General features: G+C 42.1%; 1 protein-coding gene across 3 annotated transcripts in view; it reads left to right on the plus strand.

Moving 5' to 3' along the window:
• Positions 1-26487, plus strand: part of ptpra (protein tyrosine phosphatase receptor type A) — a 257679-nt gene that overhangs the window by 222161 nt on the left and 9031 nt on the right. For all 3 annotated transcript variants that reach the window (XM_080196539.1, XM_080196648.1, XM_080196610.1), the window contains 4 exons: positions 12167-12243; positions 17827-17961; positions 19919-20044; positions 24740-24891. In XM_080196539.1, coding sequence (XP_080052665.1) covers positions 12167-12243; positions 17827-17961; positions 19919-20044; positions 24740-24891 — 490 coding nt within the window. The remainder of the gene's footprint in view (positions 1-12166; positions 12244-17826; positions 17962-19918; positions 20045-24739; positions 24892-26487) is intronic.

Below are 26487 nucleotides of genomic sequence, written 5' to 3' on the forward strand. Positions count from 1 at the left end.
ATTTTCTTCCTTTGGCCTCATGGTGAACAATCACTGAAACAACTATATGATGATATCAGCAAATTCCACCCCACCATCAGACTCACCATGGACTATTCCCCAGAATCAGTTGCATTCTTGGACACACGCATCTCCATTAAGGACGGTCACCTCAGCACCTCACTGTACCGCAAGCCCACAGACAATCTCACAATGCTCCACTTCTCCAGTTTCCACCCTAAACATGTTAAAGAAGCTATTCCCTATGGACAAGCCCTCCGTATACACAGGATTTGCTCAGATGAGGAGGATCGTGACAGACACCTCCAGACCCTGAAAGATGCCCTCGTAAGAACAGGATATGGTGCTCGACTCATAGATCGGCAGTTCCGATGCGCCACAGCGAAAAACCGCACCGATCTCCTCAGAAGGCAAACACAGGACACAGTGGACAGAGTACCCTTCGTCGTCCAGTACTTCCCCGGAGCGGAGAAGCTACGACATCTTCTCCGGAATCTTCAACATATCATTGATGAAGACGAACATCTCGCCAGGGCTATCCCCACACCCCCACTTCTTGCTTTCAGACAACCACACAATCTCAAACAGACCATTGTTCGCAGCAAACTACCCAGCCTTCAGGAGAACAGTGACCACAATACCACACAACCCTGCCACAGCAACCTCTGCAAGACATGCCGGATCATCGACACGGATACCATCATCACACGTGAGAATACCGTCCACCAGGTACATGGTAAATACTCTTGCAACTCGGCCAACATTGTCTACCTGATACGTTGCAAGAAAGGATGTCCCGAAGCATGGTACATTGGGGAGACCATGCAGACGCTACGACAACGGATGAATGAACATCGCTCGACAGTCACCAGGCAAGACTGTTCCCTTCCTGTTGGCGAACACTTCAGTGGTCACGGGCATTCAGCCTCTGACCTTCGGGTAAGCATTCTCCAAGGCGGCCTTCATGACACAGGACAGCGCAGAGTCGCTGAACAGAGACTGATAGCCAAGTTCCGCACACATGAGGACGGTCTCAACAGGGATCTTGGGTTCATGTCGCACTATCTGTAACCCCCGTGACTTGCCTGGGTTTGCAAAACCTCACTTACTGTACTGTCTGGAGACAATACACATCTCTTTAAACTGTGATCAGTGCTCCTTCCACTCACATTATCAGCCACTTCAGGTCTTGAACAGCAGGTTAGGTGTAAAGATTCGCATTCTAATCAGTAATCTCTAAACTGTCTGTGCTTTATATGCTCTGTCTGAGGCCAGAACTCTCCATTCACCTGACGAAGAGGGTGTCCCTCGAAAGCTTGTGAGTATATTATCAAATAAATAGGTTGGACTAAAACCTGGTGTTGTCAGACTTTTTACTGTGTTTACGCCAGTCCAACGCCGGCATACCCACATCAAAACATGAGCTCTGCCAGTGATAGAAAAATTGCACTTAAAGGTGTCAGTCTCAGATGTAACATTGAGGTATCTAGCACTTGCTTGGTCTGTATGCATTTTAAATTTAGGGAATTAATAATGCAAATTATTTGTTTAGCAGGCCATTAGATCTAAGAAGAAGTAGTGTGATTGATATTCCACTTCACTGAAGGATAATCTCCTTCATATTATTGAAATTGAGGGAGAGATTATTGTCATTGCACCAGTTCACCAGGTTCCCTATCTTGTCATTGTTTGAGATCCGACCCACTACGGTGGTATCATCTGCAAACTTGAAAATCGAATTGAAGGGGAATTTGGCTGCACAATCATAGGTGTACAAGGAGTATAGTAAGGGGCTGAGAGCACAGCCTTGTGGGGCATATGACTTGGCATATGATTTGGTATGTCACACACTTCTTCATGATGACTTCAGTGTCATTGTTTATACTTGGTCAATAGACTGTCCCTCTTGTGAGTCAACTTGTCCGATCTATGCCTGTATGTGAGAGATGAAGTTGCTGAAGAATATCAGGTTGCAAAGATTCCAGTACGATGACCTGTCTGTCTTTAAAAGTGACTCCCTGGACGATGCTTGGCTTGACCTGGTAAGCTCAAATGGTCTTGCATGTTCTTAGACATGCTGAATTGAATAAGGCAATCTTTCCATTAGTGCGTTCCACAATCTCTGAATTGGAATCTTTTTGTAGCTGCTAGCATTTGTATTGCACAAAACGTACCTGATCAATTTGATCATTCAAGCTGAGTCCACAAAAACATCAGCCGTGATCTTATTGAATGGCGGAGCAGGCTTGAGGGGCCAGATGGCCTAGTCCTGCTCCTCGTTCTTATGGTTCTAAACATGATGCCAATTAAGTCAAGTTGTAGATCTTCTGTTATATCACTGAGTTGGGCAGTCAGATAAATGTATCTGATGTGACCATGAAATTACCTAGCTTAAAGTAAAGTTAAAGTTTATTTATTAGTCACAAGTGGCTTAGATTTAACACTAGGGGTACATGTTCGTAGCTCTTGAAGTGGAGTCACAGGTGGACAGTGTGGTGAAGAAGGCATTTGGCATGCTTGGTTTCATCGGCCAGAACATTGAATACAGAATGCTTGAATCTGTAATTAAGGAGAGAAAATGCTTGAATCCGTAATTAAGAAGAAAATAGCAAGGCATCTTGAGGAGAATTGTTTGATAGAGCAGATGTAGCACGGTTTCGTTAAGGGGAAGTCATGTCTGACAAATTTATTGGAATTCTATGAGGATGTGTCTCATGCGGTGGATAGAGGGGAACCGGTGGATGTGGTGTTTCTCAATTTTCAGAAGGCGTTTGATGAGGTGCCGCACAAGAGGTTGTTACAGAAGGTTAGAGGGCATGGAGTTGGGGGTAGGGTGTTAGCGTGGATAGGGGATTGGCTGTCAAATAGGAGGCAGAGAGTGGGTGTCAATGGGTGCTATTCGGATTGGCGGTTGGTGACTAGTGGAGTGCCCCAGGGATCAGTGCTGGGGCCTCAGCTATTTACCATTTATATAGATGATCTGGAGGAGGGAACTGAGTGTAAGGTGTCGAAATTTGCTGATGACACAAAGATTGGTGGAACGGCAAATTGTGCGGAGGGTGTGGAAAGTCTGCAGAGGGATCTAGATAGGCTGACCGAATGGGCGAGGAACTGGCAGATGGAATATAATGTTGGCAAGTGCGAGGTTGTCCACTTTGGTAGGAATAATGGTAGGAAGGACTACTACTTACATGGCGAAAAGCTGCAGCATGCTACGGTGCAGAGGGACCTGAAGGTCCTTGTGCATGAGTCGCAAAAACCCAGCCTGCAGGTGCAGCAGGTGGTCAGGAAGGCAAATGGGATGCTGGCCTTCATAGCGAGGGGGATTGAATATAAAAGTAGGAAGGTCTTACTACAACTGTACAGGGCACTGGTGAGGCCGCAGCTGGAGTACTGTGTGCAATTTTGGTCGCCGCACTTGCGCAAGGATATTTTGGCCTTGGAGGGAGTGCAGAGGAGGTTTACTAGGCTGATACCAGAGTTGAGGGGGTTGAGCTATGAGGAGAGGCTGAATAAACTAGGCTTGTACTCGTTAGAGTTTAGAAGGATGAGGGGAGATCTCATTGAGACGTACAAGATGATGAAAGGGATGGATAAGGTAGAGTTGGAGAGGTTCTTCCCGCTCAGAAAGGACAGCAGGACTAGAGGGCACAGCCTCAAGATAAGGGGGGGGGGGAGCAGTTTAGAACGGAGTTGAGGAGGAACTTCTTCACTCAAAGGGTGGTGAATCTCTGGAATTCTCTGCCCGTTGAAGTGGTGGAGGCTGCCTCGCTAAATATATTTAAGACGCGGGTAGACAGGTTTTTGGTAGGCAAGGGGATTAAGGGTTATGGGGAGAAGGCGGGAAAGTGGAACTGAGCCACTTCAGATTAGCCATGATCTTATTGAATGGCGGGCAGGCTCGAAGGGCTAGATGGCCTACTCCTACTCCTATTTCTTATGTTCTTATGAGTTGGGACGTCTTGTTGAAGTTGTACAAGACATTGGTAAAGCCACAGTTTGAATACTGTGTGCAGTTCTGGTCACCCTATTATAGAAAGGATATTATTAAACTAGAAAGAGTACAGAAAAGATTTACTAGGATGCTACTGGGACTTGATGTTTTGAGTTCTAAGGAGAAGCTGGATAAACTGGGAATTTTTTCTTTGGAGCATAGGAGGCTTCGCGGTTATCTTACAGAGGTCTACAAAATAATGAGGGGCATAGATCAGCTAGATAGTCGATATCTTTTCCCAAAGGTAGGGGAGCCTAAAAGTAGAGGGCGTAGGTTTAAGGTGAGAGGGGAGAGATACAAAAGTTCCAGGGAGCACTGTTTTCACACAGAGGGTGGTGAGTGTCTGGAACAAGCTGCCAGAGGAAGTAGTAGAGGCGGTTACAATTTTGTCTTTTAAAAAGCATTTAGATAGTTACATGGGTAAGATGGGTATAGAGGGATATGGGCCAAACGTGGGCAATTGGGATTAGTTTAGGGGTTTAAAAAAAAAGGACAGCATGGACAAGTTGGTCAAAGGGCCTGTTTCATTGCTGTAAACCTTTATGACTTTATGACTGTGAAAAATCCGCTAGCCACCACATTCCGGCAACAGTTCAGATACATGGAGGGAGAATTTCGCATGGCTAATACACCTAAACTGACATCTTTTGCTCGCAGACCCAGGGAGAATGTGCAGGCTCCACATAGGCAGTGACCCAAGGCAGCAATCGAACTTGGGTCCCTGGTACTGTGAAGTAGCAGTGTTAACCACTATGTCACCATGCTGCCCTTGTATTCAAAGTCTCAGTCGTGACCTTGAATCTTTATCAAGTGACGTTGCAATCTTGGTAATGCACTATCAATGGTTTTTGTCAGATCATCTCCAGCGGCTTGGGTCAGCCTCTAACCAATCTTTTGCCAAATAGAAAATGCATGATTCTAAATACTAAATGTCATGTTTCCCACTTGAAGTTGGAGTCGTTGGATTGCACCTTTTTCCCCTTTTTCTAGAATGTATGCTTCCTGGCCTAACTCAGAGATATCTGTCTCCAGGTCATTGTCTCTCTAGGGTCATAAAATTGCAATTTCAATGCTTCTGATAATTTCAGTGCTTCAGAGTGGTTTTGGTGGTTTCCATGGCACAGGAAAGGCACACCCTTTCTCAACAATTCCCTCAGCAATGGTGATTTTGAGCAAAATTAGGAATGTGTGGAGATAAGAAATTAAAGTGACTTGGTCTTTGAAGACCATCCTTATCTTGAGGAGTTAGCATGTCTTTAATATCTTCTGTTTCACTTGGGTTGGGACTTATGCCAGGACTGGATATGTAGAACTGAAGAAATTGATCTATCACACATAGGCACATGTCAAACTGTTAAACACCAGTCCTTCGTTGCATGCCACTGGCATCAACAAATGCAGATATTGGATATGTTCTTGCTTTGTTCTTCCAACAATGACAATGTGTTTTTCATTCATTCAGTCAGGGGATGTGAGCATTGCTTTTATTGTCCATCCCTAAATGCCCTTGACCTGAATGGTTTGTTAGGGCATTTAAGAGTCAGCCACATTGTTGTGGGTCTGGAGTCACATGTCGGCCAGACCAGGTAAGGGTGACAGATTTCCTTCCTTAAAAGCCATATTTGATATAATCCTGTGGTATTGGTTGATAAATAACTATTATTTTACAAGCTGATAGTATGAATTTCCTTTCCCATTTTATGCACCTATTTACATAGCTATTGTTCGTGGTGGTGTGAGGGATAATTTTGCATCTTAACTGAACATTCTGCAATAAATATGCACACAAAAGAGTAAAATGACTTGTGCAGGCCTGTGAGTCACAATGTTCAACTGCTGAAATTGATTGGTTGTATGGTATCTTCCAGTGGAGAAATTTGTAGTTGTAATTTTCTAATATATTGTTTATAATTCAAATACTTGCGTTAAAGTACGCATTAAATTTTCAGAATTATTTTGTTATGTCGCTTTATTGGACTCTGTAAGCCACTTATTCCATAGAATGTAATATACATGTATTAATATTTGAGTAGCTACCACCATGCCAGATGTCAACCTGGTGAAGCTACAAAACAGGCCACTTGTGTGCCAAACAGTATAAGGAGCAAGTAATAGACTGAGCTAAGTAATCCCACAACCAACGGATCAGATTTAAGCTCTGCAGTCCTGCCGCATCCAGCCATGTATGGTGTGGACAATTAAAAAATTCACTAGAGGAGGGGGTTCCACAAATATCCCCATCTTCAATGACGGTGGAGCCCAATACATCGAGTGCTAAAAGTAAAGCTTTTGCAACAATCTTCAGGCAGAAGTGCTGAGCAGATGACCCATTTCGGCAGCCTCCAGAGGTCCCCAGCATTACATGGAGTGAACCGAATTGGATGAAGATGGACATCTATGATGCTGAATGTGGCATCAAGGAATCCTAGCAAAACTGGTGTTGATGGAAATTGGGGAAAGCTCTTCACCGATTGGAGTCATGTTTACCACAAAGGAAGAGGGGGAGTTAGGGAACTTAGGAACATAAATAGTAATGTCTTGAGGAGTGTACATATACCAGAGAAGGAGGTGCTGGAAGTCTTAAAGCGCATCAAGGTAGATAAATCCCCGGGACCTGATGAAGTGAGACTAGGGATGAAATTGTGGGCCCCCTAGTAGAGATATTTGAATCATCGACAGCCACAAGTGAGGTGCCTGAAGAGTGGAGGGTGGCAAATGTTTAAAAAGGAAAAAACCTGGGATCTACAGGCCGGTGAGCCTCACATCTGTAGTGGGTAAGTTGTGAAAAGATATTCTGAGAGACAGGATCTATAGGCATTTAGAGAGCCATGGACTGATTAGGGACAGTCAGCATGGCTTTGTGAGTGGAAAATCATGTCTCACAAATTTGACCAACTTTTTTGAAGGGGTAACCAAGAAGGTAGATGAGGGCAGTGCAGTTAATGTTGTCTACATAGACTTTAGAAGGCCTCTGACAAGGTTCCACATAGTAGATTGAAGCATACTGTTAAATCTCTTGGGACCCAGGGTGAGGTAACATTGGATACAAAATTGGCTTGGTGACAGAAGACAGAGGGTGATTGTAGAGGGTTGTTTTTCAAACTGGAGGTCTATGATCAGTGGTGTGCCTCAGGGATCGGTGCTGGTCCACTGCTATTTGCCATTTATATTAATGATTTGGATGAGAATTTAGAAGGTATGGTTAGTAAGTTTGCAGATGGCACCATGATTGGTGGCATAGTGAACAGTGAAGAAGGTTATCTAGGATTTGAATATAAAAGTAGGGAGGTCTTGCTGCAGCTGTATAGGGCACTGGTGAGGGCGCAGCTGGAGTACTGTGTGCAGTTTTGGTCGCCGCACTTACACAAGGATATTTTGGCCTTGGAGGGAGTGCAGAGGAGGTTTACTAGGCTGATACCGGAGTTGAGAGGGTTGAACTATGAGGAGAGGCTGACTAAACTAGGCTTGTACTCATTAGAGTTTAGAAGAATGAGGGGAGATCTCATTGAGACATATAAGATGATGAATGGGATGGATAGGATAGAGGTGGAGAGGCTCTTCCCACTCAGAAAGGACAGTAGGACTAGAGGGCACAGCCTTAAGATAAAGGGGGGGCGGTTTAGAACGGAGTTGAGGAGGAACTTCTTCACTCAAAGGGTGGTGAATCTCTGGAATTCTCTGCCCGTTGAAGTGGTGGAGGCTGCCTCGCTCAATATTTTTAAGACGCGGGTTGATAGGTTTTTGATAGGCAAGGGGATTAGGGTTATGGGGAGAGGGCGGGGATGTGGAACTGAGACACGACAGATCAGCCATGATCTTATTGAATGGCGGGGCAGACTCGAGGGGCTAGATGGCCTACTCCTGCTCCTATTTCTTATGTTCTTATGATTGCAAAGGGATCTTGATCAATTGGGCCAGTGAGCTGACGAATGGCAGATGGAGTTTAATTTAGATAAATGCAAGGTGATGCATTTTGTTAAATCGAGTCAGGGCATCACTTACTCAATGTTAATGGTAGTTTTTTTTTGTTTTTATTCCAGTCCAATCAAATCAAGTCCAATTCAGAGTCTCAACAAGTTGAGATACTCCCATTCCAAGCTGACAGGACAGGACTCTCACCCCCTGTCTTGGGCTTGATCTGCATGATCCAAGCTGACTAGAGTAGGCATAACTCCTCCTCCAAGGCTTGCTCTCATTTGCATCTTAGCCAAAAGGCCGAGATGCCGCTTTTAAAAATTGATTCAAATGTAACCTAATGACTTCAGTCAAGCACAGTATGTCGATACTGTGCTTGATCTTAGGAAAACTTATAGAACAAAGAGATCCAGGGGTACAGGTTCATAGTTCTTTGAAAGTAGAGTGGACAGAGTGGTGAAGAAGGCATTCGGCATGCTTGGTTTCATTGGTCAGAACATTGAATACAGGAGTTGGATGTCTTGTTGAAGTTGTACAAGACATTGGTAAGGCCACACTTGAGATACTGAGTACGGTTCTTGTCACCCTATTGTATAAAGGATATTATTAAATTACAAAGTGTGCAGAAAAGATTTACTAAGATGCTACCAGGACTTGATGTTTTGAGTTACAAGGAGAAGCTGAATAGACTGGGACTTTTTTCTTTGGAGCATAGGAGGCTTAGGGGTGATCTTTTAGAGGTCTATAAAATAATGAGGGGCATAGATCAGCTGGATAGTCAATATCTTTTCCCAAAGGGAGTCTAAAACTAGAGAGCATAGATTTAAGGTGAGAGGTGAAAAATACAAAAGTGTCCAGAAGGGCAATTTTTTCACACAGGTTGGTATCTGGAACGAGCTGCCAGAGGTGGTGGTGGAGGCGGTACAATTTTGTCTTTTAAAAAGCATTTAGAGAGTTACATGGGTAAGACAGCAATAGAGGAATGTGGGCCAAATGCAGGCAATTGGGACTAGTTTAGTTGCTTCAAAAAAAGGGGCAGCTTGGAAAAGTTGGGCTCAAGGGCCTGTTTCCATGCTGTAAATCTCTGACTTCAAGATGGTTGTGATTGGATGTCAATCATCTCGGCTCCAGGACATCACTGCAGGAGTTCCTCAGGGTAATGTCCTAGGGTCAACCATTTTCACTGCTTTGTTAATGATCTTACATCATGTGGATGATTGTGTAATGTTCAACACCATTCGCAGCTCCTCAGATATTGCCCCAAGCCTGTCCGCCATTTACAAGGCAGAAGACCAGACTATAATGGGATATTCTCCACTTGCCTGGATGAATGCAGCTCCAACAACAATCAAAAAGCTGACACCATCCAGGAAAAGCCTGCTTAATTGCTATCCCTTCCACAAACATTCAATCCCTCTACCACTGACGAACACGGGCAGCAGTGTGTACCATCTACAAGATGCACCACAGGAACTCACCAAAGTTCTTTAGGCAGTGCCTTCCAAACTCATAACTACTACCATTTAAAAGGACAAGAGCAGTAGATACCTGGGAGCACCACTTCCTAAAGGTTCCCTCCAAGTCACTCACCAGTTTGACTTAGAAATATGTTGCTGTTCCTTCACTGTCGCTGTGTCGAGATCCTGGAACTTTCTGACTAACGGGGTGTATCTGCACCTCTGGGATTGCAGTGGTTCAAGAAGCCAGCTCACCACCACCTTAAGGGTAACTAGGGATGGCCAATAAATGCTGGCCTAGCCAGCAATGCCCACATGCCATAAATGAGTTTTGAGAAAAGAAATTGAATATAATTACAATTACCAGGGAAGTAGTATTGAGCAAATTGTTGGGGCTGTGGGTTGATAAGTTCTTAGTTTCTGATGGCTCCTAAAAGAATTTGGTTTTAATTTTCCAAAATTCCCTGGATTTGGAGATGGTTACGTTAGTTTGGAAAATAGCAAATGTGACTCCTTTATTTGAAAGGGAGGGAGACAGAAGGCAGGAAACTACGGACCAATTCGCTTGCGAACCAAAGACCCCAGTTGCTAAATATGCTGATGACGCAAAGATAGGTAGGAAAGCAAGTTGTGAAGAGGACCTAAGGAGGCTACAAAGAGAAATACATATGTTAATCGGGTAAAGACCTGACAAATGGAGTATAATGAGGGAATATATGAAATTGCGTATTTTGGCAGGAAGTATTAAAAGAAGCATAGTATCTCAAAGGTGAGATATTGCACTGCCCAATAAGATGTGTCCACGTGCATGAGTGCAAAAGATTAGTTTGCAGGTACTCCATAAGGGAAGATATGCTTCATTGAAACAGAGCATTGGTGAGACCACATCTGAAGTACGGTGAACAGTCTTGGTTTCCTTATTTAACAAAGGGTGTATATTGGAGGCAGTTCAGAGAAGATTTACTCAACTAATACCTAAAGTGGCAGGTTGCTTTATGAAAAAAGGGTGAACAGGTTAGGCCTGTACTTGCTGAAGTTTCAAAGAGTATGAGGCAACTTGATTGAAACAAAGACAGCTTGACAGGGTGGATGTTGATGTTTCCTCTTGTGGGGGATTCTAGATCTAGGGGTCACTGTTTAAAAATAAGGAGTCAGAGATGAGGAAACATTTTTCTTTGAGGGTTCTGAGTCTTCAGTACTCTCTTCCTCAAAAGGAGGAGGAAGCAGAATCTTTGAATATTTTTCAGGTGGAGATTGATGGCTCCTTGCTAAGCAAGGAGCTGAATGGTTATCAGGGGTAGGCAGGAATATGGAGTTGAGGTTACAATCATTTTGGCTGTGATCCTGTTGAATGGCAAAGCATGCTCATGGGGCTGAGTGGGAGCTCCTTAATTTGTATGTTCACTACTGAAGGCGGTGCTGTGTTGTTCGGTATTAGGTGAAGGCATATCAACTTATTCAGCTAAATGTAAAAAAAACTCATGCCCCTGTTTGAAAATGACTAGGGAAGTCTGTTCAATGTCATGCTTAGCATTTATCTCTTAATCAATTTTCCAAGCTTTACTGACCATTTCTCATTTGTCATTTGTGGGGCCGTCCTTAATGCAACTTAGCTGCTGCATTTGCTACATAACAATGACTGCTTATTATGCACTTTCAAATAGTGTTAAGTTTTTTTTAGTATCCTCCTGAATAAGTCAATGTGCATAGGTTTAACTGCAACCTGAACAACAACTACAACTTTCTGTGACACAGTCATGTCCATGAGTAATTGTTTTTGGGCCTATGAACCGTGCTCCTTGCCTGCTCATTTGAAACTGCAATCTTTCTTGTTATTGCACCCCATCTTTATTTTAATTACACACTTCCTCCAGTTTTGCCCTCTATTTCCATTATGATGCTTTTGTGTTTGCTTGGTGTTCTTGTGATTTCAAAATGTTTCCTTTCCTTGCACCCTAAAAGGAAAGTATATCTGGCCATTGAATGTAGTGCCCCAAATTTTGGACGACAGGTATATAGAGTACAGATTAGTAGGATGGCAGTACTTCACACTGGATCCTTGATCTTGGTTGGGTATCAGAGTGTTGCAGGGTGGGTGAAGAGTCTTCCTTCAAAAGAAGGAGAAAATAATGGAGGAGATGTCAGTGTGCATCATTCTTATCTAGCAGTGCGTTATTAGCCCCCAACAGTGCTTTAGTCACCCTTCATTATTTAATTCATATGAGCAAATGTATCAATACTTAATAATTGGAGCTACTGTCCTCATGTACAGGTTTCCTTGCCTTTGCAATTAGATTAGTTTCTGGTAAATTGAATGGTATTCTTCACTATGGATTTTATGTGATAGTTGAGTTCAATTTTTGAACTCTTTTTGAAAATAAGTTTTCATGAAGCTTTAAAATTGTTAAACTTGCCTATTACATTGGATAAAGGAAAAGTAGCATAGAGCTACATACTATGTGAGTGAAGGGATTTGAGAAGTTAATGGATATGGTGCTGGTGTTAAAAAGTTATTATTTTTTATTCTTTAATGGGATGTGGGCATTGCTGGCTAGGCTAGCACTTATTGCCCAATCCTAATAGTTGAAGTCTGGGATAAACATGACAGATTTATTGGACATTGTTGTATCTCATGCTGTCAGACTTTGAAATTATTATTGAATCATACGTAATCATGATACCAAGAGTAGCTGAACATGTTGAGGAAAAGTGAATTGGCTCTCTTTAGTGGTTGAATTGCCATGAGTTCAACTCATGTTGAATTATCATTTTAGATTTTTTTGTTTCCATGTCATTTCAGATGAGTTTAACAGAGTCATCATTCCTGTAAAGAGAGGCGAAGAGAACACAGATTATGTGAATGCATCGTTCATTGATGTAAGTCTTTCGAAATTAGTTGTTTATTGTGCATTTCCAAGCGCAAGTAAAGTCAAGTTTTCAATTAATCGTCAGTTTTAATTCAGTCATACATGAAAACCAAATACAGAAGTTTAATAAAATGTTAATTGGTTTCTATCACTACTTTAGCTCATCTAAATTTATAGTACTTTGGAAGCAGGGTGTTGAAATCAAATTCATCATTGAACCAGTGTAGAAAGAATTGCACTTTTTAAATCCCAATTTCACTATAAATAATGAATGGAAATCATACTACTCAGACCTTACAGTTCAAGACAGGAAAATGATGTCCTGGAAATTAAATTTAATTTAGTTGAATTAGATAATTTTTAGCACAGAAAAGTATTTTAGAATAATTCTGTTGAAGAAAAAAGCAAGATAGTTTCTTTGCAAGAATAGTACTGTGGTTTAGTGCAAAAGTAAAAAGCAGTGAGTGTGAAATAGATACCTGCTGCATGCCTGCCTATATTATGGTTTGCATGTTTTTAAGGTATACTCATGGAAGACCACCAGTTTCCATAAGAACAAAGAACAACCCAGCACGGGAAACAGGCCCTTCGGCCCAACGAGTCCATGCCGCCGCATCCTCCTACACCTACCCTGCCCTGCGTGTATGCGAGTGGAACCCCTAACTTAGCCAGATTCAGGGGAGAATAGTGTCAATTTGGTATACCAATCAGCCTAAGAGCACATCTTTGGGGTGTGAGAGGAAACCGGAGCGCCCGGAGGAAACCCACGCAACCACAGGGAGAATGTGCAAACTCCCACAGACACAGGCCCAAATCCATGTATCTGCACAGCCAGCAGTGCTAGTCACTGAGCTGTTGCGGCGCCCGTCTACCGGTCCAGGATCAAGCACACACACCGACACGAAGTACTAGGCCACTCCCGGAACCTCCAAGAGCAGCCCACGCACAACCCACCGTGTGCATGCCCCTTGTTTGACAACAAGGTGGACCGCCACCTGCGGAATAAAAGACAAAAACGTTAACATATAAGTCTGCATCTCCGGTGCCTCCCGAGGCTCTGACCCTATTTAATACCCCCTACTATAACCCTCCATCCTTACTTCGCTCATGTGTCTATCTAAGTAAACCTTAAACAAGTCCAATGTGCCTGCCTCCACCACCCTACTTGGTAGCGCGTTCCATACCCCCACGATCCTCTGCATGAAGAACCTTCCTCTCACATCCAAATTATACTTCTCCTCCCTCACCCTTAGATCATGACCTCTCGTAATTCTACCCAATCTAGGGAGCAGCCTCTCACTATTGACTCTATCTGTTCCCTTCAGTATCTTATATACCTCTATCATGACTTCCTTGAACCAGAACCTGCATCCTTATGGTGGTTGTGAATGGGCACTATGCCCAGGACTAATAATTGTCCCTTAATTTGATAAAATACACTTCATGTGGCTCAATCTGCTACTCTTCTACTCTGAAAGGTATTAAATATCGGGCTGAAACTAACAAAATAAAGTTTACAATAAGGAATACACAACAACAATAAGACAAGTTTCTGATGGTAAATACACTTAGAAATTAATGATAAAATTAGCCCCCAGTGTATTTTCCAATAATCTGCAAGATTTTAAAGACTTTGTTCTGATAACAGGGACAATATTGTTTCTAAGTTTATGTTTCACAAGCAACTTAGCTAAAGCTGAGTAACCATGGTACCATCTTTAAGCACAAAAAAGGCTATTTACGTTGGTAATAAATCAGATATAAAAACAGAAAAATATTGGAAAATCTTAGCAGGTCTGACAGCATCTGTAGAGAAAGAGAGTAGAGCCAACGTTTTGAGTCTGGATGACCCCTTCGTCCGAGCTGAGAGGAAAGAAAGTCAGCAGAGATTTATATTCTAAGAGTAGGGAGGGGTTGGACAAAGGGGATGTGGACAAAGGAAATGTAAATGCTCAGCCTGAGAGAGGAAGATCAGAGAGTATGCTGAATAAGCAGCAAGGGCTGGAATTAGGAGGGATGAAATCCAAGGGATGAGAGGAGGTGGCGGGTCCTGAATGGGTGACGGTATCAATGAGTTGCTGGAGGTTTTTAAATCAGATGTTTAGTTGTATTTGATTACTGATCAACAAAAAATCTAAACCAGGGATAAATTTGGCAGAAGCCTATCTCCTATCACAGGCAATGGTTCAGGCTGAACATTGCTCCCCTCCTTGAATATTACTATGTTTAAGTTAGGTTAACTCATTGTTTAAGAGAGTTTCTCATGAAAAACTGCTACAAAAACTTTAAAATGGTCAAATTTATCTATATAATGGAAAAATAACATGATACATGTTGAGTGATGGGTTTGGAGGAGTTAAAGGATATAATGCTGAAGGGTTTGGTGTTGCTTTTATGTACCAGTAAATTTATGTATTTACTGGTACATAAAATCATAAAGTGATGGTGTGTCATACCTGCGTCAGCTCTTTGGAAAATTTATTCAATTAGTTCCGTTCCCTTGCCCTTCACTCTTTGTCTTACAAATTTTTCCCTGTCAAATATGTTTTCAATTCTCTTTTGCTAGTAGTTAAATCTGCCTTCCCCACCTTTTCAGATAGTACACTTCATTTCATCATAACTCACTGTGTAAAGCAATTGCCCTCATCTTACCTTAAATCTATGTCCTCTAGTTTCCGTCTCTTTTTGCCACAGGAAGCAGTTTCTCCTTTTTACTCTATCAAAGCCACTTATGACTTTGACACCGCTTGCTGTTTCAATTCTAAAGACCCAAGCTTCTGTAATCTCACTATTTGCTCAAGTCCTGCACCAGTTAGTATCGTTCTAGTAATTCTCTACCTTTCTCCAAGACGTTGACATCCATCTAAATTATGGTGCCCACAATTGGACTTTAACTTCATCTGGGATCTAAAGCTATTCATAAAGGGGAGTTTTGTGTTTGAAACTCTCTTAACATACCTTAACAGTCTTCCCTGAATTATTGTTTTTAAATGCTTAAATTGACTAACCTGTAGTTGCCGAAGTTGTCCTTGCACCTTTTTTCAAAAAAGAAGTCACATTTGCAATTTTCTGGCCCTCTGGTGTTAAGTTTGTTTTTCGCGAGACTCTTCCATCCTTGATACACCAACAATTGCTGTCCAATTCAAAAATTCTTTATTCTTCTTACATATGCAAGCTGGCAAACCTTTGCTACGTAACTTACACCCAGTGCTGGGAATCAGTTAGCAAAGGTGCGCTGAATAATGGGACAGTCCCCCTTTATGTAGCTTTTACAACCTTTATGATCACATGCGGTCTGAGACAATATAGCTAATCACAAGACACCTTTTGTTCTAGTCAGGTTAACCATATCTAAGGTCTAATATCGTTATATTGAAAGAAAGAGATCTGTTAAAGGGTAAATTCGTTAATCACAGATGTCTTAACTTTGTCAGTTTGAAATCAACTCGTAAGTTCTTAGTTGCATGTTGTGTTAACCCCTTAATATCTCACTGGTACTACCCTAGGAGGAAGCAGTGACAAAGTGGTGTTACCACTGAACTAGTAATCCAGAGACCCAGGGTAATGCTCTGGAGACCTGGGTTTGAATCCCACATTGCAGATGGTGTCATTTAAGTTCAATAAAAAATGTGGAACTAAAAGTTGATGGTTGTTGCAATCAATCCTTGTAGAATTGGTTCACTTATGTCCTTTTACTAATGTCCTGTATAATGCCCTTCCATGAATAAATGCCGTTTTAGGTCCCTAATTGGGTCCACTCCTCCTTTTACCATCATTTTATTATTCACGTGCCTGTGGAAGACTTTTGAGTTCTCTTCTGTATTAACTGCTTGTCTCTTCTGATACTCTGTCCTTGTTTCTTATTCTTTTTCTTTCACTTTCCCTCTGAACTCTCTATATTAAGCCTGTTTCTCACTTGTATTATCTGCCTGACATCTTTCGTATGTATCCTTTTTCTGCCCCATCTCGCAACCCATCTCTTTAGTCATCCAAGGAGTTCTGGATTTGTTTGCCCAACCTTTCCTGCTGATGGGAATGTATCTTGAATGAACTTGAACTGTCTCTTCAAAGCTGGCCCACTGTGATGTTAGTTTTGCTTTCCAATCGTTGATTCCAATTGATATAGACCAGATCTGCTTTCAACTCATTGAAGTTAGTCCCTTGCCAAATTGAATATGTTTTTCCCTGGATAGTTCCTTGACCTTTCCACGGCTAACTTAAACCTTATGCTACCATGGTCATAGTCTCCTAAATGTTCACTTGCTGACACTTGATTCACTTAACCCAGCTCATTCCCCAGGACCAGAAACATGACTCCTTGCTCATTAGACTGGAAATATACTGATCTAGAATGTTCCTTGAACGCCCTCTGGAAACTCTTGCCCCTCTCTGCCCTTAAAATATTATTATCCCAATCTTTGCGGCAGCTGGCTTGAGATGATGTCTTATGTTGTACCCAATTTATATTAGGATAATTAAAGTTCCCAATTATAACTGTCTTAATTCTTGCACTTAATTTCTTTGTAAATTTGTTCTTCTGTATCAATGGCCTATTAAAACATCCAGAAACATAATATTGTTTTTTTTTTAGCTCTAAACAAATAGATTCTGGCCTTGACCTGAGTCTTGTCCTGAGGGTTGGGGACATCATTCACTTTCTGAAAGTATAAGGTGTTTGAACCTTTTCTGCACTGATCCAGATTCACAATAGCTCTGCTGATTGTGGCAGTGATTTCTGACAAGTCTGCTTGGTCTTTGTGGGCGGCCTCTTCCTTCCACCCTTTGAGAAGAGAATCTTCCTCCACTCCCTCAGCTTCCAGCAAAATCTCCAGATCAGCATTTTAAAACAGATGGACTGTCCTGTCCTAGGCTCCAGGTCTCTGATTCTCCTGAGACTTTGGAAATAAAAAATACAGCCCAGACTTCACTTAATGTTTTCAGTGTCCACTTAAAGCTTGAGTATATTCAAGACCAAGATCCATAGATTTTTGGATACTAAGGGAATCAAGTAATTTGAGGATCTTATGGAAGATGGAGTTGAGGTAAAAACAAAAGTCCTGATTTTATTAATTTTTTATGCATGAGTGATTGTGAACTGAAATACACTGCATGACGGCAAGTTCAATTGTGGATTTCAAAAATTATTTGGAAATTTGGTTGAGGTTTTCAAATTTGTGAAGGGGCTAGCCACAAGTAGGTGAAAATTGTTTTTATTAGTGAAATGGTTAAGAATCAGAGGACGCTAATTTAAAGTGATTGGCAAAAGAAGCAATGGTAACATGAGGGAAAACATTTACACATCAAGTAGTTAGGGTCAAGAATGCACTGTCTGAGAGCTTGGTGGAGGCAGATCTAATTATTGCTTTCAAAAGGCAATTTTATCACCACAGGAAGAGAACAAAGTTGCTCAGCAACGTGGAATAGGCAGAGGAGTGGGACCAGCAGAGCTGCTGTTGAGGAGAGCTGGCAGAGGCGTAACATACTTTCTCCTGTGCTGTAAATATTCTCTGATTCTATTGCAGTTCTCTGGATACAAAGAAATACTTTATTCCCAACATACCCCACTATAAAGTTACTTAATTTCTATCCCTAGGGATATCGACAGAAAGACTCCTACATAGCCAGCCAAGGACCTCTTCAACATACTATAGAAGATTTCTGGAGAATGATTTGGGAATGGAAGTCTTGTTCCATTGTAATGTTAACAGAGTTGGAAGAAAGAGGTCAGGTATGTCAAGCAGATCTTTCTGCCAAAGGCTTTGGCTTGCGTTCATGCTGAAACGTACCCAGACCAAAACAGAAAACTTGAGATTTTCTTAAATGCTTGACCCATCACACTTCTTAAGTGGAATTTTGTAAAGAAAAAAAATTTGAAATTATGATAATGCAGCAATCCTACCACTGTTTGGAAAGTAGTCTGAATATTTGCATCCCTTTCTCCCTTTGCTTCTTCCCTTAGCCATTACACTCCAGGGTGAGGTAACTGATGGTGTAGCACTGTTTCTCTTCTGGTAGGTGCAATCCAGTGCCTTGCCCAAATAGCTATTCCAAGTGTTGAGTAATACACCATTAAACTGCACACTTTGAACCTTTTCAAGTATAAATAGGCACACTTCAAGCAGGCTGGCAAGCAGATTTTCCCCGACCCAGATGACTTTAATGATTGCAAAAAGTTATAATAAACCCATTGCTATAACAAAAACAGAAAATGCTGGTAAAACTGGTGGACAGAGGAGAGCCGGTGGATGTGGTGTTTCTTGATTTTCAGAAGGTGTTTGACAAGGTGCCTCACAAGAGGTTATTACAGAAGGTCAGGGGCCATGGAGTTGGGGGTAGGGTGTTAGCGTGGATAGAGGATTGGCTGTCAAATAGGAGGCAGAGAGTGGGGGTCAATGGGTGCTATTCGGATTGGAGGTTGGTGACTAGTGGAGTGCCCCAGGGGTCGGTGCTGGGGCCCCAGCTATTCACCATTTATATAGATGATCTGGAGGAGGGAACCGAGCGTATGGTGTCGAAATTTGCTGATGACACCAAGATTGGTGGAACGGCAAATTGTGCAGAGGGTGTGGAGAGTCTGCAGAAGGATCTAGATAGGCTGGGCGAATGGGCCAGGAACTGGCAAATGGAATTTAATGTTGGCAAATGTGAGGTTGTGCACTTTGGTAGGAATAATGGTAGGAAGGACTATTACTTACGTGGCGAAAAACTGCAGCATGCGACGGTGCAGAGGGACCTCGGGTCCATGTGCATGAGTCGCAAAAACCCAGCCTGCAGGTGCAGCAGGTGGTCAGGAAGGCGAATGGGATGCTGGCCTTCATAGCAAGGGGGATTGAATATAAAAGTAAGGAGGTCTTGCTGCAGCTGTATAGGGCACTGGTGAGGCCACAACTGGAGCACTGTGTGCAGTTTTGGTCGCCGCACTTACGCAAGGATATTTTGGCCTTGGAGGGAGTGCAGAGGAGGTTTACTCGGCTGATTCCGGAGTTGAGGGGGTTGAGCTATGAGGAGAGGCTGAATAAACTAGGCTTGTACTCGTTAAGAGTTTAGAAGAATGAGGGGAAATCTCATTGAGACATATAAGATGATGAATGGGATGGATAGGATAGAGGTGGAGAGACTCTTCCCGCTCAAAGGACAGTAGGACTAGAGGGCACAGCCTCAAGATAAAGGAGGGGAGGTTTAGAACAGAGTTGAGGAGGAACTTCTTCATTCAAAGGGTGGTGAATCTCTGGAATTCTCTGCCCATTGAAGTGGTGGAGGCTGCCTCGCTCAATATTTTTAAGATGCGGGTTGATAGGTTTTTGATAGGCAAGGGGATTAAGGGTTATGGGGAGAGGGCGGGAATGTGGAACTGAGCCACGACAGATCAGCCATAATCTTATTGAATGGCGGGGCAGGCTCGAGGGGCTAGATGGCCTACTCCTGCTCCTATTTCTTATGTTCTTATGTTATCTTCATATGTAAGCAGGTCTGGTAGCATCTGTGGAGAGAGAAACAGAGTTTACATTTCAAGTCCATATGTCTCTGCTTCAGAACTTACATTGCTGTGATAGCTGGGTCCAACTCAGTGCAAACTAACTTTAGTGTGAACTACTTCAAGCGTAAGCCAAGAGGCTTGGTTAAGTGGATTGTGAGCTTTTGATTGTTTTTGTTTTATCTGAACAATTTTTCTTGTATCTCTATAGGAGAAATGTGCACAGTATTGGCCGTCTGAAGGATCCATCTCTCATGGTGATATTAGTATTGAAATAAAAAAAGAAGAGGAAAGTGAAAGTTACACAGTGCGTGATCTGTTGGTAACAAACACAAGAGTAAGTTTTAATATTGTTGCGTTTTATAACACTGAATGTAGAGAGTTTAAAATAAAGCAGTTGCTACCAGAAAACATTGGAACAGAAGTAGAGCACCAGTCTGAGATACAGCCACATATATGGGATTTGAAGCAGATAGGAAAGGGCAAGATGAACATGTCTTAACCCTCTGTCCTCTTACCCCTTCCCTCTATCAAGGAAAAGTAGTTGCACCAATTATGGAAATAAAACAATATTATTTTGTCCATATATTGAAACTATACTGAGAACGTGTCTAAAGTTAGATTTTTTTTCTCTTTGCTGGTTATATTTTTCTTGTCCTCTCTCAATTCATATATTTGATTTGATTCTCGCTTTAAGAATTCACCTGACAAGCATCACATACCCTCCTTACTTGTTTCATCATATTCTCAATCTCACTCAAAGCCTTGGTTCCTTTAGCTTTTACCATGTGGCATGTTCCTATCCTGTACCTAAAATAAACCTTCCATAAAGACCATCCATTGTTCCAGTACAGATTTTCCTGTTTGTCTTTGCTTCCATTTCACCTTGGCTACATTCTCCTCTCATCATATTGAAGTTAGACCTTTTCCTACTTAGAAGGTCTGATTTGGATTACTCCTCTTAATTTAATGTTTAATTTAGACAAATGCAAGGTAATGCATTTTGGTAGATTGACTCAGGGCAGGACTTGCTCAGTTAATGGTAGGGCGTTAGGGAGAGTTACCGAACAAAGAAATCTGGGGGTTCATAGCTCCTTGAAAGTGGAGTCACAGATGGACAGAGTGGTGAAGAAAGCATTCGGCATACTTGGTTTCATCAGTCAGAACATTGAATACAGGAATTGGGACATCTTGTTGAAGTTGTACAAGACATTGGTAAGGCCACACTTGGAATACTGTGTGCAATTCTCGTCACCCTATTGTAGAAAGGATATTACTAAACTAGAAAGAATGCAAAAAAGATGTATTGGGATGCTACTGGGACTTGATGGATTGAGTTATAAGGAGAGGCTGAATAGACTGGGACTTTTTTCTCTGGAGCATAGGAGGCTGAGGGGTGACCTTATAGAGGTCTATAAAATAATGAGGGGCATAGACAAGGTAGGTAGTCAATATTTTTTCCTAAAGGCAGGGGAGTCGAAAACTAGAGGGCATAAGTTTAAGGTGAGCGGGGAGAGATACAAAAGTGTCCAGAGGGGCAGTTTTTTCACACAGAGGGCAGTGAGTGTCTGGAACAGGTTGCCAGAGGTAGTAGTAGAGGTGGGTACAATTTTGTGTTTTAAAAAGCATTTAGATAGTTACATGGGTACAATGAGTATAAAGGAATATGGACTAAATGCAGGTAATTGGGATTAATTTAGGGGCTTTAAAAAAAAGGGCAGCATGGACAAGTTGGGCCGAAGGTCCTGTTTCCATGCTGTAAATCTCTATGACTCTTCTCCATTGCTAATCTAAACCTTCTGATACAATGATCACATTTACCCAAGTATTTCCCTAACAGGGGCTTGATCCACTTGGCTCACCTCATTCTCCAGCACCAGATCCAGCAATGTCAAGAACATTCTGGTTAAGGAAATTCTCTTGAACATTTCTCAGAAATTCCTTCCTCTCTTTACCCATTATTCCGACATCCCAATCCATATTTGCATGAATGAAGTTCCCCCAATATCACCACTTTATCTTGCACATCTCTCTGATTTCCCTAAAGATTTGCTTCACAACTTTAACCAAATGGATTTTGTCTTTTGTCTTTGCTGCTTCCAAGACCTCTCTTTCCAATACTTTAACGTTTTCCCTAGTCAGTATTGCCACCCAACCTTTTTCCTTCCCTATCTTTTAAGACTTCATATCTTTGAATATTAAGCATACACACCACATCATTTTTAAGCCTCATTTCTGGCATTGCTACAACATTGTATTCTCACATAGCTGTTTGTGCTTGCAACTTACTAACCTTATTCACCACACTTTTATAAATGCACTATAAACCTGACATAGCATCCTGCATAGATCTCCTTATCTGCTCCAATCCAATATGATATTACCTACTTTGGTAGTACTATCCAAAATTTTCACTTCTTTATGCATCATATTCCTCTTTTCTATTTCTATATGTTGGTTCTCAGGCCAATGTAGTTTAAACCATCCCCAGTCACACAGTCCTGTTGAATTGTAACCTGCCCTTTTTAATCCCAATGTCCCAAGCATCTGAATTTTTCCTTGCTGTGCCGTACCTTAATGTATTGATCCTCTCCATCTGATTTCTCTCACTAGCACATGGCAGTGAGAATAATATGGAGATTGGCACCCTTGAGATCCTATATTTTAGTTTCTAGTTACTGAACATCTGACTGTATGCTTTAACCCCTGTCCTCTGTCATTGGTACCAACATGTACACAACTTCTGGCTTATTCTTCTTCTCTTGCAGAATATTCTGCACCCCATCTGTGATATCCTTTATCCTGGCACCAGGGAGGCAACATACCTTGCAGGGCTCACAATGGTGGTTACAAAATGCCAGTCTGATCCTCTAACTGTGGAAACCTTTTTAATGTCTGTATTTCTGCTCTTTGATCCCTCTTGTGCATTCCCTTTCCCAGTGCAATAATTCAAGGTGTTGTCCCTGCTGTTTCAAATGCTCAGTACCAGTTGAAGAGTGACATACACCCTGGGAACCCCTGTATTCCATGCCTATCCCTATTCTTCCATGATGGCTACTCATTTACTATCCTGAACTTGAACTGCGTGTGAGCTAACGTCTCCCTGGAATGATGCAGAAAACTCTCACCTTCCCTAATGTTCACTGTGACTGTAGCTGTCCCTCATGCTTGAAAACCCTGATCTTCAGCTCAAGCAACGGCAGATACTGACATGCATGGTCTACGAGAGATGTGAAGTGTCCTGAAGTTTCCACATAGTTCAGAAATTGCAAGCAACAGTTCTCAGTCCATCCACAATCTATGTAATCTCAATTTCCTTTTTCAGAATCTAGTTAAACCTTGTTTAAACTACTTAGCTTAATTAATGCCTCTCAACAGGCTCTATGCCAATATTCTTATTAATTCACTTATTGTTGTACTTGCCCTGATTAATTTTGTTTTAGAATTCCCAGCTGCTAATTAAACAAATGTCCTAGTTTAGAGAGGGAAAATGAGAAATACTCACAAGCCATTCACTTGGCCACTTTCTTTTGATGTTACGCCTTGACTCCGCACAATTTGCCATTCCACCAATCTTGGTGTCATCAGCAAATTTCGACACCATACACTCGGTTCCCTCCTCCAGATCATCTATATAAATGGTAAATAGCTGAGGCCCCAGCACCGACCCCTGGAGCACTCCACTAGTCACCAACCGCCAATCCGAGTAGCACCCATTGACCCCCACTCTCTGCTTCCTATTTGACAGCCAGTCCTCTATCCACGCTAACACCCTACCCCCAACTCCATGCCCCTGACCTTCTGTAATAACCTCTTGTGAGGCACCTTGTCAAACGCCTCCTGAAAGTCAAGAAACACCACATCCACCGGCTCTCCTCTATCCACCGCCCTGGACACATCCTCATAGAACTCCAAGAAATTCGTCAGACACGACTTCCCCTTAACGAAACTGTGCTGCATCTGCTCTATCAAACAATTCTCCTCAAGATGCCTCGCTATTTTCTCCTTGATCACGGATTCTAACATTTTACCTACAACAGACGTTAAACTAACCGGCCTATAATTCCCTGCCTTTTGCCTGCCACCCTTCTTAAACAACGGCGTAACATTAGCCGTTTTCCAATCTTCTGGCACTTCCCCGGAATCCAGCGACATTTGGAAAATAATCACCAAGGTGTGAAAATCACCATTTTCAATCCAGAAGTGTCTTAAAAGACCCCAATGAGTTCACCACTACCACCACCGACGGCAGCCAATTCTACTCACTCACCACCCTCTGAGTGAAAAATTTACCCCTGACATCTTCTCTGTACCTACTCCCCAGCACCTTAAAGCTGTGTCCTCTCATAGCGACCATTTCAGCCCTGGGAAATAGCCTCTGAGAATCCACCCTATCTATACCCCTCAACATCTTATAAACCCTATCAGGTCACCTCTCATCCTTCGTCACTCCAGGGAGAAAAGACCTAGCTCCCCCAACCTATCCTCATAAGGCATGCCACCTAATCCAGGCAACATCCTTGTAAATCTCCTCTGCACCCTTTCAATAGCTTCCACATCCTTCTTATAGTGAGGTGACCAGAACTTCGCACAGTACTCCAAGTGGGGTCTGACAAGGGTTTTATAAAGTTGTAGCATTATCTCCCGACTCCTAAACTCAATCCCTCGATTAATGAAGGCCTGTACACCATATGCATCCTCCACTTGCAAGGCCGATCTAAGAGTCCTATGGACCCGGACCCCAAGGTCCTTCTGATCATCTACACTGCTAAGAGTAGTACTTGAAGCAACTTTGTAAAGAAAACATTTTAAAATTTTAACATGCCCAGTTGCCAATGGGATGTCTTACTCGAGCAAAACCTGGCCTACAGACAATTCATTTTGAACATTTTTATTCTTACATTTCTGGGTGTCTACATGTGAATGTTTCGGCATAAGGAGCTTAACAATCAGCATTATTTTTGTTGTGAGTTCTATCCATTATGGAACTTACAGATCTATTGTCATATAATCTATGGTTTCCTTCCTCTAGGAAAACAAAATTCGACAGATCAGACAGTTCCATTTTCATGGCTGGCCTGAGGTGGGAATTCCTGCTGATGGGAAAGGAATGATCAACTTGATTGCAGCAGTTCAGAAACAGCAGCAGCAGTCAGGGAACCACCCAATCACAGTGCATTGCAGGTAAGTCACAAACTAACAGTGTGCTACAGGTAACGTTTTTCAATCAAATAATGAGAGGTTTTGAGATTATTCAGGATTTTCTAATATTTGAGATGGTGCTGTTTTAATATAATTAATGGATAAGTAGTTTCTATCCACATTCTAATTTATTATTTTTTAAGTTGAATTTTGTAAAAAAAAAACCTTTGAGAAAAATGTTAAAATTTAGGGGAGGAGAAAATCTGATTGAAGGTGACATAGGGGGTGGGGTTGCTTTTCCTTCGAGAGGGCGGAGCTGGAATTCGTTGGGATAGGGGATTGAAGTAGTGGAGAGTGACAGTAGTTCAAAGAGGAGGGCCAATGGGTCAACATGAGTAAATTAAAGGCAAAGGGGTTTGGGAGATCTTCAAAATGGTAGGGAAGCACAAACGAATGGTAGAAGGAATAAGAGAAACGTTTCAGGACAAAAATCTTTGGAAGTCACTACCTCACATGCAGCATACTGCCATTGATATCAAGCTATGCCATTTCCTTATCATTGAACCATAGAAGACCCACAATGCACAAGGAGGCCATTCGGCCCATCATGTCTACACCAACTCTGACAGAACCTCTCATCCAGGCCCACCTCCCCTGTTTAGCTCCGTGATTCCACACATTTACCACAACTAACCCACCTTACACATCTTTGGACACTAAGGGGACAATTTAACATGGCCAATCCACCTAATTTGTATATCTTTGGATTGTGGGAGAAAATCAGAGCACCATGCAGACACGGGGAGAATGTGCAAACTCTATGCAGTCACCAAAGTCAGCATTGAACCCAGATTCTTGTGAGGTATGAGTGCTAACCACTGTGCCACCATTGCTGTACTCTTTTTCTAACTGCCATTGCCATATCCCTTTCCTAAAAGTGGTGTGGGTGTACCAATGTCACATGGACTGCAGTGGTTCAAGAAAGTGACTCACCACTATCTTCTCGAGTGTAATTGGGAATGCGCAACAAATGCTGGCCTAGCCAGCAGCTTGCATTGCAAGAAAAAAATCACCCACCACATCTCTCCTGAAAGAAGTGAAACAGATAGAGAAGTGGAAGAGTCAGAGAGAGAAGAAAGTAGACTCAGTATATAACAGTGCGCTTACCAGGATTTTGTTGGTAGCTCTGATAGCCCTCAGATGCTTTAAAATATGCAAACAGTTTCTAGGAGTTCTTCATTCAAACAACAGAACTGTGCTATTCTCCTTGGCACTATTTCTGTAAAGATTGTTGCCCCACTTTACCAGATTCAGTTCCTATCACTATTAGTGGTAAAACTGCTCTCAATTTGGGTGATCAATTTGATGCTATTTTGAAGATGGTTGAAAACTTATTGACAAAATTACAGGCCTTGCAAACTGCCTGGTCTAACCAGGAGGTTGAAACATTTTGATCTTTTGCATCTGTTGGTCGGAGTTCCATTAATCCGGTTTCCCTGAGGAAAAGTTGAAATGCGACATTATAATTAGTTGAGGAAAATGAACTGGATAGGGATCTTTTTAATCCGAATTATTTGACAAATTGTATTTTTGGCCGAAACAACGAGGGAATGCCTAGAAACAAGATCTGGAAATTTC

Source organism: Carcharhinus amblyrhynchos, chromosome 1 (assembly GCF_965287045.1).
Source record: "Carcharhinus amblyrhynchos chromosome 1, sCarAmb.v2.hapA, whole genome shotgun sequence".
NCBI classification, from domain to species: domain Eukaryota; kingdom Metazoa; phylum Chordata; class Chondrichthyes; order Carcharhiniformes; family Carcharhinidae; genus Carcharhinus; species Carcharhinus amblyrhynchos.